At 36.6% G+C, this 14,471-nt stretch overlaps 1 protein-coding gene across 5 annotated transcripts in view; it reads left to right on the top strand.

Moving 5' to 3' along the window:
• TPD52L1 (TPD52 like 1) overlaps positions 1-14,471 on the top strand; it is a 152,274-nt gene that overhangs the window by 46,006 nt on the left and 91,797 nt on the right. For 4 of the 5 annotated variants that reach the window (XM_089530440.1, XM_089530438.1, XM_089530437.1 and 1 more), the window contains 2 exons: positions 6,863-7,064; positions 13,245-13,316. In XM_089530440.1, coding sequence (XP_089386566.1) covers positions 6,863-7,064; positions 13,245-13,316 — 274 coding nt within the window. The remainder of the gene's footprint in view (positions 1-6,862; positions 7,065-13,244; positions 13,317-14,471) is intronic. The other variant, XM_089530441.1, reaches the window with a different exon arrangement.

Raw genomic sequence — 14,471 nt, 5'->3', positions numbered from 1 at the left:
TTCATGCCTCCCTCTGCTGAGTCCAGTCTTGCTTTTCGAATGATGTTCTTGGCCATAGGTTAAATAGATAGGTTGATAGAATGCAGCCTTACCTAGCCCCCTTTCCAGTTAGAAATCATCCTGTTTTGCTATATGCAGTCCTAACAGTAGCCTTTGGTCTTAGTACAGATTAAGCATCAGGGCTATCAAATGTTATGACACACCCATTTCTTTATGAGTGATCCATGGTTTCCTCTGACCTGTACAATCAAATGCTTTTCTGTAATCTATAAAGCACCGGCTGATTTTTGTTTTGTTTTGTTTTTGGAACTCCTTAGTAATTAATTTCCATTATCATCATGTGTTTGCTATATGACCCTTAGTGCTTCTTCCTTTCCTGAACTCTGCTTGGACATCTGCTTGGACATATACGGCACTCATTTGCTATATCTCATCATTGTATGAAATAATATTGAGAGGAAAACCAATACTGTTTGTTAGGAATTTGGTTTCTTGGTGTAGGCATGGATGTGAAGCCTAAACTTTAAGAATCTTCATTATCCCATCCTATTCAGTGGGAGGATCTTGACCAAATTGTTCAGCTCCAGGTAGTTTTTAATTCCATATTTCACTGAAGCAGTTTTGAGATTTGTCTCTTTAAAACCACAGATGCAGAAAGAACTAAAGGTGTGTCAATTTAAGCAAAAGTAGTAGATAATGATTTTGTGTTCCTGGACTGGACACTTAATTGTAAAATGCAGGTGGATTACCTGTTAATGCAGTGATGTGAGTTCTCCAGAACATTTTGAATTAGAAAATTGCCCTGTGTCCCAAATAGAATAGGATCTGAGTTACTAAGCAAAACTTTATAATGCCCATTTGGGTTGACATAGGCATGAATGAAAATATTTGATAAAAGTTGTTAGCATGCTGGATTAGAACTATTACTGCATGATGTTAGCTATAGAGGCAGTGTGGTGTAGTGGTTAAACACACAAGATTATTATGAGGACCTTCAAGAAAGAAATTGAGATACTTCTCTCTATTTGTTGAAAGTGAAACAAATGATTATCCTTTTAGGTCTACAAAGGCTAAAAGTGAATTCATAATTTCATATTGGCTTGGACTGTAAGATATATTTGTGGTTTTATTTTAGTCTACTGATTGTAAATGTGGCAGACATATATGTGCTTGCACTCTCTCACTAAGGATTTTTGGCTGAAAGATATTAATCTCATAAAAGCTGGTGGAAAGCTAAGTTCTGACTTAAATTTTGTTTAAGATCAGAGGAATTGTTTTTCTGGCTAAAACAACTTTAAAACTGTGGAACTGAGGTGCTGGCACAATATTGAACAGGATTGACATGTACAGTATTCACTGTGAAACACTTTGAAGTGAAAGATTTTCAACAGAATTTTTTTTTGAAAATTTTCTGTCTGATATTATTGCATGTTTCTTTAGAATAATGGCTCTTGCTCAGCCTTATCGGGAAATAATTTTGAGGAAAGGAAGTTTAGTTGTGACTATAATTTCCTTTCCAGACTTCGGTAAAAGCTGTGTCTCTACCTACCTGTTGCATTGACAACAATGGGAGAAATGCAGATAATATATTCGAGTGTGCTGGGTGTTATTCAGGGACTGACACTTTGTTTTTTGCCTTTGGTTTCATTTCTAGAAGATAATGATTGGCTTAACTTAGGTCATATTTTCACTTCTATGTAGTAGCCTGCTTCTTTACACTAAGTAACAAAAAGAAACAAACACTCCACACTTTGAATATTTTTGGCAACTGGAAATTTATGTAAACAGTTAGAAGCTGTTCTGCAGTAAACCACAGAAAACTCTCCTGAGGCTTTGCTCTGAGGTAATGATATTTGAATCAAAGTGGGATGCTCCATCTTCTTTCATTACACACTCTTGCTGCTCTGTTGCTCAGAACAGGATCCCCCCCCCATTACATTTGTCTAATTACTCTTTTCACCTGATTTCTTATATGTGTAATACATCTGTTAGAGGCAATCAAACAGGCCCTTATATACTTCTTGCCAACTGTCAAAGCTTTTGTCAATTGTGAATTCTAGTCATGATGACAGAACTTGTATAGATTTTTTTCTTTAGTGGCCAAATTAAATTAACAAAATTAACTTGTGTTGTAACTGAAAAAAAATATAAACATTTTCTTAAAGAAAACTATGTTGTGTGAAACCTGAAAGGGTCTATTTTCAGGATTTGATTGTGTATGCTGAAACTGAATAAAGTTTTGACAGAATTCTACATAGAATTGATCATGTTTTTGTGCTTTGGAACACATTGAGAAAATACATTCAGCTGTATAAGACAAATCCAAAGAGAACCAATCCCACAACTACAATGGCTTGCTGTTATCTCACATAATAAAGTAGGGTTAGAAGAGTATTCTGCTAGTCTGAGTTGACAAGATTGGACTAGATAGACTGATAGTCTGACTATATTAGGCAGCTTGTGTATTGCTTATGTAAACACTGCAAAAGATTAAGAGTTGCAACACTAGCTTTCAGTGTCATCAGTCATTAAAGGTAGAACTTGCCTTGCAATAATGTACTATTTATACCCAAGAAGTTTAGGATTTTAAGTTGCTTTTAAAGACAGAACTAACATTTTTAAGATTCAGTGAACGTTCTATGCAAGCACTATGAGCTATGAATGAGATTTGTGGAATAATCAGAGATTCAAAATCTAGAGTGGCAATCACTTAATAAGAAAACAAAGCAACCAAATTGCTTTAAAATGTAAAATGTCTTCTGGTTGCTATGTGCTGTCTTGAATTTCTTGAAAGGTAGGACATACATTTTCAATCTAAATTCAGTATTTCAAAATTCACAGCTTCATTTTTCATAATGCAATGTCTTTGGTTTATAATAAACAGAAAGTATCAAGAGAGTAGGAGGGTCAGGGGGCATGAATTTTCATTAGTTATCTATGAGAGGTTTTCAAAGTTGGTCTGATTTGCCATACAAACTGTGTTTAGTGAAATTCCTTCTTCTGGTCAACTATTAAAGGTGCAGGTTTCCTCTTTGCAGAAGACAGACACCCCACAGAAGGGCTGGATTTCTTTGCTTTGTGTATAAGATTTACATGAAACAAAACATGAGTTTTGTATTTAAACTTGGGTCCCATCTTCAAGGTATGCCAATATGCGTGCATATGCAAATACGGGTATTCCAAAATCCAGAATAATCTGAAATCCAAAACAACAAAATCTAGTCCCAAGCATTTCAGATAAGGGAGACTCATCCAGTAAAGATAAAACAGGTCATAAATAATAGGAGATCGGGAGACATCAAATAGGCAGTGAGATCTTCTTAAATTCCTCGCTAATATGTTATAATTCCTCAAATGTATTCAGAAACAAAGTATAAATTCTAGAAAACTGGAGAAGAGTAGAGTATAGTACAGTTGCAGTCAGCTTATCTGAAAATGGGGTTTAAAAGATTTTACTGACATTTAATGGGCTTCTTTTGCTAATGGAAGTTCTGATGTAATTTTAAAAGTATTTGGACATTTGTCAGCAGAAATATGTAGGACACATATGTTCAAAACTCTTGAGTGTACAGTGCGCCTGTGTCATACTTTGCTGCACCGCGTGCACGAGCCTCATTGTTTTAAATGGGGCTTGAGCATTTGCCGAAATTTCCTTACGGGGGTGGGGGGGGAACAGATCTCCTGCATAAGGAAAGGGCACTCTGTACTTTTCCAAACATGAAGAAGGTCAAAGCTGCTGCATATTGTAGAATGTTGCTCACTTTAGCCTAAAGTCATAGTGAACTCAATGATACTCCCTTCTGAATAGACATAAAAAGGATTGTTTATCTTGTGTGAGTACAAACCATTGATTTGGCAAATGTACACAATATTACAGCAGCCTTGTTTCAAAATCCTAGCAATGTAGATTCTCTCCAAGTCCTTTAATACATAATACCCAATGACAGAGGTGTGGTTCCTCATCCCTAAGTCCTAGACTGAGGGATTGAGGATCCTTGCCATTTGTGAGCTACTGCTGGGTCCTGTTGGAGGTCATCTTTATCAGTTTCTGGTCACCAGAGTTTCCAGCTTCTGATAGTCATTAAACCAGGCCAGGTTTAACTTAAATCTACTTAGATTTAAGTATTTTCAAGTCTTGGCATTCCAGGATTTTTATATGGGAAGGATCACAATCTTTTCGGTACTACAGTGCGCCTGCGTCATACGCAGCTTTTAGCATACGCTGAAAGCCGTGCTGGAAGAAGCAATGGCACTACGCCACAGGTATTTGCCCCATTGTTTTTAATGGGGCTCCACCATGCGCGATATTTCCCTTACACAGGGGGGTGTCTGGAATGGATCCCCCGTGTCAGGGAAGGGCCCACTATACTTCAGGCTATTGGAAGAATAGGATAGAATCTTTATTACGGTTATAGACCAACACACATAAAAAAGGGGATACAGAATAAAAGAAGGTAAGAACACATGAGTATTTAAAATATCCTTTCAGATTACACAGCTGCAGTATAGCAAAATGAGATTGGTCCTAGTCTATTGCGGAGGTCATTGCCTGGTGAATTTTAAGCACAGTTGCACAGAATCTGGCAACACTGTGTGTTGTATCAGAGTTGATACCTGAAAGCAACTATTTATTGTAAAGAATCATGGATATGGTTGAGTCTCCCTTATCCAAAATTCTTGTGACCAGAAGTGTTTTAAATTTAAGCGTTTTTCAGATTTTGCAATATCCGCATATACATAATAAGATATCTTGGAGCTGGGATACAAGTCTAACATGAAATTCATTTGTGCTTTACATATGTCTTATACACATAGCCTGAAGATAATTTTATACACAACATTTTAAATAATTTTGAAAGTGAAACAAAAGTTTCTGTACATTGAACCATCAAAAAGCAAAGGTGTCATTATCTCAGCCACCCACATGGACTATTTTGGATTTTGGAATATTTTGGATTTCAGAATTCCAGAAAAGGGAGCCTCAACCTGCCTATAGACATTTCCTTTAGGGAGAATCACACATAGCAATGCCTATGTACTTTTGACTTGGTTACATTCCATACCATTATATTTAAGGCATTATTATCCCATTATATTACAGATAAGGCCTCTTATTTTAAGTCATGTAGCCATCAAAACATTCATAGTGACTTTATCTCTCTAATCAGCTCTTTAACAGGCTTGGGAATAAGTAATATATGTAAGATCATCAGCCTTCTAAACCAGTTAACATGTAACATTATCCATATATCTTCATAATCAGGTTTGCCCTAATCACATAGGCCATTTTCCATAGTGTCTGCTAAGTCATTATACAGATAATCCCTAAAGGCTTTTACATATTCACAGTCTTGTCCCTTATCATGTTCTAGGACATTTTCATCTGTCTGAGGAATTTTACAGCTCTAACAGGCTTTTGTTAGGCTTTCAGGGGTTAAACCTTAAGTAACTCTTAAGCAAGGCTTAACTGCATTAATCACATATAAGCATCTATCTCCTAGCCTTACCAAAATCAGAATCAGCATTTTAGGGTAGCCTATGAGGGCTTATCACGAATGGATCATCATAGAGAACAGCTGCTTTCCTAGCCTCATTTTGTTTCTTTTATCCTCTTCTGATGTCCACTGAGTGCCTTGGTTATCCAGTCTTGGGTTTATACACTCAAGTCTAGTACACACTCCTCTTTTAGATTACACCCCACTACTTGTTGTCAGGTGTCCCTAGTGTACTAAATCACAGGATGACCAAAGGTCAGTCTTTGCAGGGTTTTATTTACATTCTTTAAAGGAACATATGACTTTCTTCCCAGACTTGAAATCTAAACAATCTTTTCCCTTCTTTTATTACAAGGCAGAAAATGTGCAGACAGTGTCATAAATGTTAAGCTCTCCATTTACAGGCTTTGCCAGGTTATGTACCTTATTTAATGATATATACCTTTAATGGTATATGCAAAGACTGGGGAATTGCTAGCCAAAAATCTTCTGGCCCATAACATTAACCTCCACACAAATTAAGCCAGAACATAACGGCATTCTTCCCCTATATCATTGTCTTCCACCTTTCTTCCCATTTTCTGTTGTCTCCTTCTGTTACAACCTAGATTGTGCATTCTCAGGACAAGGGGTGTGTGCTTGCTTGCTTGCTTTTTGGTGGCTCTATAAAATCCACCAGTGGTACTATTTACAACAGGGTTCCATACCTAGAGAAAGGAAATAAATAAATAACTATAAATACAGTATAAGCAAGAACACACAAAGTTGTCATCTAGTATTTCAGGCCATTGGTTTATCTAGGACAGGTTTTTGTCTACTCTGTCTGGCAGCAGCATGCTAAAAGACTCAAAAGAGGCTTTTATCCATCACCTGCTATCTTTCTTTGTAAACGAAGGTACTGGGCACTGCACCTGGAACCAGCAGGCAAAACCTGTTCTATGTGTTACTCAGGTAAAAAGTGCAACCATTAAGTCTATCTGTGCAGAGCTTGATTGGAAAATAAGTGAACTACTGAAGAATGCTATTGATTCTGTTTTAATTTTTAAATATAAACTTGGAACAGTTTTGAAAATTTAACACTGGCTCTATTTCGCTTGAAACATTTGCATTTATTTCTGTATTATAAAGCAAATGACAGAGTTCTTAAACAGCCAGTGCTGAAATGAGTCAGGCCATTTTGTAATTTGAAGGGTTTCTGCTAAAGGTCATTTACCAGGGAAGCAGTATTTTTCTCTCCCTCTTGTCCAATTCATATTGGATAAATCTTCATAAGATTATTGAACTAACTAAATACTGAGTGGAATCTAACTTTTAAATATATACTCTCTCTCTCTCCCTGCTCCATGCTTTCTGTCTTGCACATAAAGATCCACATCCAGAGGACAGAGGGATGTGACCACATGACTTGCTCACAGTGTAACACTAATTTCTGTTATCGCTGCGGGGAACAATACCGCCAACTCCGTTTCTTTGGAGATCATACGTCAAACCTCAGTATATTTGGATGCAAATACCGCTACCTCCCCGAGAGACCACATTTAAGGAGACTAGTGAGAGGCTCTGTCTGTGGTGAGTAGATGATAAAACCTTGCAGAGAAATATGCTTTATGAAATTATCACTGTTGATGAACACATAAGAAATCCTCTTAGAAAATACACAACACTGCAGATGCACACAGAGCAAATAAATAGTCTGGCCTATCACATAACATCTTGAAGTGTAGCTGAGTTATATCTTGAAGTGTAGCTATGACTGACAACACCTGAAATTCCCAACAGTATGAATCTCTCATGAAAATATTCATTGCTAAATGCTATATTTTTCTGTATATCCAGTACATCTCATGTTTGTACTGCATCAAATGTACAGTTGGATGTTGCTTCGGCCCAACAGAAAATACGTTAAGGCAAAGAGTAATTGGCCAGACCACCCCAATACACAACAAAATACATGTTGATGGTTGTGCATGTTGGTGCCACCTACCATGTTGAGTTGCCCCATTTGTACCTTGGATTTACACAAAAATAACCCAATTGAACTCTAGAGTAGGCAAGCCAGTTTCTTGGCATGCTAGCCCTATATGAAGTTGGAAGTACATTTATACATGTTAAGAAGGCAGTGGGGTGAGCCGCACATGGCTTATTTATACAGGTGAGTGCTTTGCCCATGGGTTATTTATACATACTTTGGTAGGCCTGATTTCTAGTGCAAATATATCATTTTAAAGCTGAAACAACTGAATTAAGCATGCTAAGAATGGATCTTAGTAAACTAGAGGGAAAGGAAGCTGATGTTCTTGTTTGCTGTAATGCAAATTCCATCTCATCTAAAAGTAATAACAAGTAAGCTCATACCTTGGATTTCTTATGTCGTCATTGAATTTCTTTAAATAAGGGTATAGGCTAGGGTGGGTAACTCCTGCATATCTAAAGCCCACAGGTGCCTGTCCAGATGAGGGAGGGACAAGCCCCCCCCCCTTTTTAATTTGCTTACCTTTTGGTGTAAGTCATAACTTTGCCAGTGATGATTTTTGAAAACTGGTGGAAATACATCTCATTGAAAACATGGCAATAGGTCTCATTTTGAGGATAACGTCTCAGAAAAAAAAGCTGTTGAGGTGTTCATTGTTAGGAGTTTAAATTAAACTTGCAATACATCTATAGTGACTTCAAAAGTAAAATGTCACTCCCAGTCCATTCCTAATTCTCAGTGCTCTCTTAGGAATGCTGCTTAATTCCAAAAAAGAGAGTGAGAAAGTGCTTGGTCTCAAATCAGCCCAAAAGTTAAGTCATCTGCCTTGACAACACTGGTCCTTAAGTTGTTTCTAGTGATAGGCTGGTGGGATTTAGATTCTTCAGCGCATGTTCAAAAATGCTTTGTTTTATTGAACAGAAGTGGATAGCTATGGCAGTCTAGGTGTTTGGGGGCTCCAACTCCCATAATTCCTTACTTTTGGCAGCTGTGGCCCTTCAGATGTTTGGCCCTAGTTTCTTGCCTCTGCTATACTCATTAACATTATTTTCAGCACTGGGACTAACTCAGTCCTGGCTCAAAATTTAAGTCCTGGCAAAGACAATGTTACTGAAAACAGGTTTGAGAGCAAAGCATGAAATGGGCGCAGGGATGCCTAATGATGTGCAGTTTCAACTGCAAGACCTTACCTTGCTTTGAACACTTATAAAATAGAGAAAAGATGCCCAGGGGTAATCATCTTGTCCATGTAGCAAAGTACAATAACATCCAAAATCCACAAAATAGTGTTAAAAATCATACTGGAGGGGAAAAAATTAAGATAAGGTCACAGGCATGTATTTTGCCAAGATATAGGGATAGTCATGCAGGCAGGCCCCTATCCTTCTGACCATGTGGATATTCCAGAAAATAAAATTTAAATTCCATTGTCATCACAGAAGGTATAATCATAATAATCATAAGTATCTTTCAAATTTTATTTCCTGGAATACCTACATGGTCAGAAGGAGAGGCCTGTCTGCATGACTATACCTCTGTACCATCTGAACTGAGAACAGGTACAACATCATCACAATATGCAGGCCTCTGACTAACATCATTTTTTCCCTCCTGTATGATTTTTAATACCTTTTCCTGATGATGAAGCACTAGAAAGCCACCAGTGCCTTGGCTGTTGTTATTAATTGGCATCAAGACAACTTCAACCCATAGTGACCCCATAAATGTGAGATCTCTAAGTCACCCTAATACCAACTGCCCTGCTCAGGTTTTGCAGACTTGAAGCCGTGGCTTCCCTGGTTGAATCTCTCCATCTGGAATGTGTCTTCTATGGCCTTTTACTTTAACAAGCATTATTGTTTTTTTCTAATAAGTAATGCCTTCTCATGATATGGCCAAGGTATGACAGCTTCAGTTTAGTCATTTTGGCTTTCAGTGAGAATTCAGGCTTTGTTTATTTTGGGACCCATTTATTTATCTTTTTAGTAGGCCATGGTATCCATAGAATTTTTCTCCGTTTCAGATGAGTTGGCTTTCTTTCTATCAGCATTCTTCACAGTCCAGCTTTCACAAGCATACTTAGAAATGGGAAATATGATGCCCCAGTAGTCTGTACAATTGATTCAGCAGCAAGAGTTGGCTACACATAAGACAGACCCCACAAATTTTTCTGAACCCTCCCCCACCATTGATAAGTTTCTGAGTAAGTACCTTTATGAACTCCACAGGAATTTTCTCTTACTAACAGTTACTTCATAGACACCCTGAGGCCTTGCCATTCAAGAACAGAACAATACACAGATTAACATGGAAATCGCTTCCTCTCAACCAACAGTATATATACCCCAGTCTCTTCCATGCCAGCAATCTCTGAAGATGCCAGACACAGCTGCTGGCAAAACGTCAGGAATAAATTCTTCTAGAACATGGCCTCATAGCCCATAAAACCCATAAGAAACTATAGTTACTTCATTCTTTGTCAAGATAATGGCATCTTAAAGAATAGACACTTTAGCAGTTTAATCACTTTAGGACTGTGGCAACTCCAGAACTCCCACTCTTCTAAGTAGCTTTTAGGACTCTGGTGACCATCCTAAATCCCCAGGAGATGTGAGTATTTGTGATACCCTGTTAAGCAGAGGATCTTTTGGAAGAAAATGTTGTGAATGATTTTCGTTTGTAGAATTTAGAAGAGTTTGTCCACTACACAAAATGAACTTCTCTTGTGTAATCCATAAAATTAGAACATTGAATCTGTGCCCAAATAGCTTGATGGCAGTGGTTTGACAAACTTTGGATAGCCTTAAAATCATAATGTGTGGACATATACAGCTGTTGTAATGTTAACCTTTTTTTTTTCCAAATCAGTTCTTTAAATTAGCTTTTTTCCACCTCTGGTGGTTTTGAATCAATCAGCCAGTTGGGCAAATATCTTTTTGTTTCATATGTTTTTGAAACAGAGATCATAAGAAAGATCTTGATAGAAAACAGATCTAAAGGAAAGGTCATGCCAGGCTTCTTCCTGTACATCTCTGGGGAAATTTGAATGCACAGTTTGTATCAGAGGAAGCAATTTAACAAGGAGCACTGAGAGGCATCAATTATGCAAATTGAAATGATGATCTTTGTGTGGTTCATAACACAGCAGCCATTAAGAAAAAACTAAGAGGAAATTTCCAGACAATGTTACTGTATTGTAATAAGTCATATTATTGTACATTGCTTAATCTTTCTATTGGTGTTCTTACGTATAAATAATATATATTAAAGGTTAAGAGAACAAGCAGAAGGAGAAGATTTGATAAAGGTTCAAAGACTGATAAATAGTCATGCTGGTATTGATATTAAGTCTGGCACGTTTTGAGGAAAGTGTATGGCCCGGAAATTTCAGATTACTTTTGGAAATATCAGTACTGGTAGCAGCAACAATAGTAATTACATTTGCTTTCTATGGGCTGATAGCTCTTGGAATCATTAACTGTTAACTCAATAAAACATAATGGATGTACTGATTGTTCCATTACACAATTACTGCAGTAATTATCAATAGAGGCTTCAATTCCTAGGTACAGATGTTGCTACTTTTTATAAATTGCAAGAACAGAGGAGTTTATTTGCAGGTTCTCAAAAGAGAAACCTGATTTGTACCAAGTGGTCCCTCTTCTACTTATTGTATCTTAGTTTACAGTGTAAACTATGGTCCTTTAAGGCTAGAGAACACAGTAAAGGAGAATAATTCTGCATTTGAAAGCTGTCAGACAGGATGGAGGGTAAAGCTCTCATATTGCCAACTTCTCCTCCAGCTGGTTTGGGAAGTCAGGAGGCTGTTTAGAATTTTGGCATGTTTTGGCAGGGAATGAAATCCCACTACTAGCTTGGAAATGAGTAAAATGCAGGTCCCTCCAATTGATGATAATTATAAAGCAACATCCAACTCAAATTAAGAGAGTTAAATAATAGATCACATGCTGCTTTACTAACTGCATGTTACATACAGTGGCAAAACAAATTATGAAATACATTGTTCTGTATTTGTACTTTCCTCACCTACCCAATACACAATAAAGATTTAGCTTATTTAGCAGAATGTCTACACAACTCTCTAACCAGAATAAAAGCCACTGAAAATCTAGCAATCATGACAATGGTATTTCCAATACAATATAAATTGTGTCTTGCATTAAAATGTATTGACATCCTGAGTTGGAATTAATTCTTCCCTCCGGTATGTTAATATTATCTTTTAGTGGGAAGAGCAATACCTTTTTGAATGCTGACATTAACATATGGTTGAACAATAGTGAGATTTACTCATAGAATTTTGGGTTTTCCTTTGCTCCCTAACTATAGTTCAGATACTCTTTGGTAAGCAAAATGTCTTCAGTTATCAGTCTGAGAGGTCAAATGAATGCAGAGGACTGAAGAGCAAATCTGTTTATCCACTTTTGTTTTAAAATAAAGGGACCTGGAAGTCTGTATGTACTTCTGTGTGTGTGTGTATAGAAGCACATCCCCTGTCCGTACCCAATAGGTGCTCAGATATTGGAAATGACTTGCTTTAAAAAAAAACTCTTCAAAAACTGCAGAGAGGAAAGCTGTGAGATGAGGAGCCTAACTGATTCACTCATTTGTCCTTAAATACAGGGTTTACTGTACAAAGCTGTGGATAAGGATGGCACGGGATGTTACATGTTGTGGCAAGAAGGGGAAGTAAAAGGAAGGAATGTAAACTACCAAAATAGTTTTTATTCAGTCTTATTTGCTTATTGGAAGCTGCCACTTTGGATTAGCCAACATCTATGCTTACTTGGGACATACTAAGTCTCCACAGACACCAAGGCCTGCAAAAACAATAGACAAATACCTAAAGAGGTTACATTTGATGTACAGAAATTCAGAGAAAAGTGAAATGGGAAGCAAAGAGTATTCCACAAATGAGAGGTACCGAAGGTCATTCTTAGTTTCTGTGGCCTAAATCCAGTTGTTTGTCCAAGCAAGAGCAAACTCACTGAATCAATGGATACTTGGTTAATTACAACCTATGTAAGTTTGCATTGATTTTATAGGTCTGCTCTGGCTCTGACCAACAACTGGACTTAGGACTCAATTTGCAACTTTTCTTGACAAAATGGAGGACATAACTGATGAAATTTTGGAAGTCTTAACTGAAATTCACAAACTCTGAGCAAAAGGTATTCTAAATGTGTGTCTGTCTTCTGATGTTTATTAAAATACAATGATCGTTTCTATCATTTTAATACATCTTTGCAATGATAATTAAGTTATTTGAATCTGCTTCCTTGACATAAACTAGGAAGCAATAAATATCTTTGGGTAATGCTTTGGAATAACTGTAAAAACAGTTTATTTTTGAGAGCTAGCAGATCTACTCTGGGAACTTCATACACCTTGGATGTTTCTGAAAAATACTGTTTCAATCCCATCCCAACATAAATTGGGCCTTAATTCTCCCCTGCACACAGGGATACTAGCCTGACTCCTTGAGAGAGGAGTTTAAAGTCTTTATTGGGAAATCTATGGGAATGACTATGTTTTAGGTTAAAATCTAGCATGCAGCCATGTAAAGATTTTAAAAACTATTTAGTCCTGGACAGGAGGCACATATGAGGGGCATTGACATTTATGAAAAGTAAAAGCTACACTTCAGCACTTGAAATTTAAAAGAACATACTACAGCTCTCTATACATTTTTATTTTCATACAGTGAGTAAAGAAATAATTATTTAAAATTCCATGTAATATTATTTTTCTTTTAGGTGGGAAGTTGCTGATTGCACCATTGATACTGGTTTTGGGACTAGTAATAGGAGCCATAGCTGTTACAATAGGTAAGACAAAAATATATGTCTTCAATTATAATAATGTATGGAACAGCATGTTGAAAAAGGAAGTAATTTATTTTAAGGTATGACAAAGCGAGTATATCGTAACTCATAAAAAGCTGTCATCAGGAGGGTTTTTTTCTGCTAGAAAGAAGGGCAAAGAAAACGTAATATGCCAAAAATATTCAGCTTTGGATGTTTTGGCCAATCTCCAAAAGTCTGGAATTCTGTGAGCGTATAATTTAGTAGAATAAAAGGGCTGATCAAGTACTTTAAAGAAAATGTTTTTAAAAAAGAAAGAAAACTAAGTGATACTATTTTTTTAAGTAAATAATAGCAAATACTTCAAAAAAAAAAAAAGGCTTCAAATTTTTTTTGGCTGGTTCTTCCATGTAGCATTTTAATGGATAATGTCCATTTACTATATGAATATAACAATGAATACATTGTGTAGGATCCTAACTAGCTTCTGTGAATGGAAAAGACAAACGTTTAATATGTGATATTGTCAGTTTAAAGAGCTGATTTTTCCATTTTCCTCTTCTTCTACACTGCTGGAGGGTGGGGAGACTCAACAATAGGTAAGAAATAGCAAAAGTCAATTTCTCCCACACATGGGCCCCACACACCCGTCCTCCTCTTCTATTTTCTAACAGGAATATTTCATGAGTAGAAATACACCAAAATGATGCTTCCAAACACACTTGGGTTCCAGCTGTTCTAAGTAACAAAATCATTTACCTGAATTAGAAGGACAGGGATTCAGAATCAAATAGCAGACCTTGAAACAGTTATAAGCAGAAGTTTACAAATTAAAAACTAATGTTTACCAGTGGTTGGAGTTACCTGTGGTGAGATTTTGATTATGATTTTGTGTTGGATTGTGGTTTTATTTAAATTGTTAGCTACCCAGGTTTTTTTTTTTTTTTTTGTAATAAATGATAGTGTGTTAAATAAATAAATAAGACCTGGGATTTTAGGAATTGCACAGATGCTGTAGCTGAAAGAAGGCAGAATTTTCAGATAATCACTTTGAATTATGTTTTAAGAAAAAGGTGTGAAAATTGCAGAACATTTGAATACTTTGCAAGGTTCAAAGTACCAGATTAATCCTACCTGTCTCACAAACTTGTTTTTAAAAAGATTCTTATTTTTTAGATT

The sequence above is a fragment of the Sceloporus occidentalis genome, unplaced genomic scaffold (assembly GCF_023333645.1).
Source record: "Sceloporus occidentalis isolate IW3139 unplaced genomic scaffold, rSceOcc1.0.p SCAF_6, whole genome shotgun sequence".
Taxonomy (NCBI): Eukaryota; Metazoa; Chordata; class Lepidosauria; order Squamata; family Phrynosomatidae; genus Sceloporus; species Sceloporus occidentalis.
Note: the sequence above shows the minus strand (reverse complement) of the source record. Positions and strands in the feature narration are given on the sequence as shown.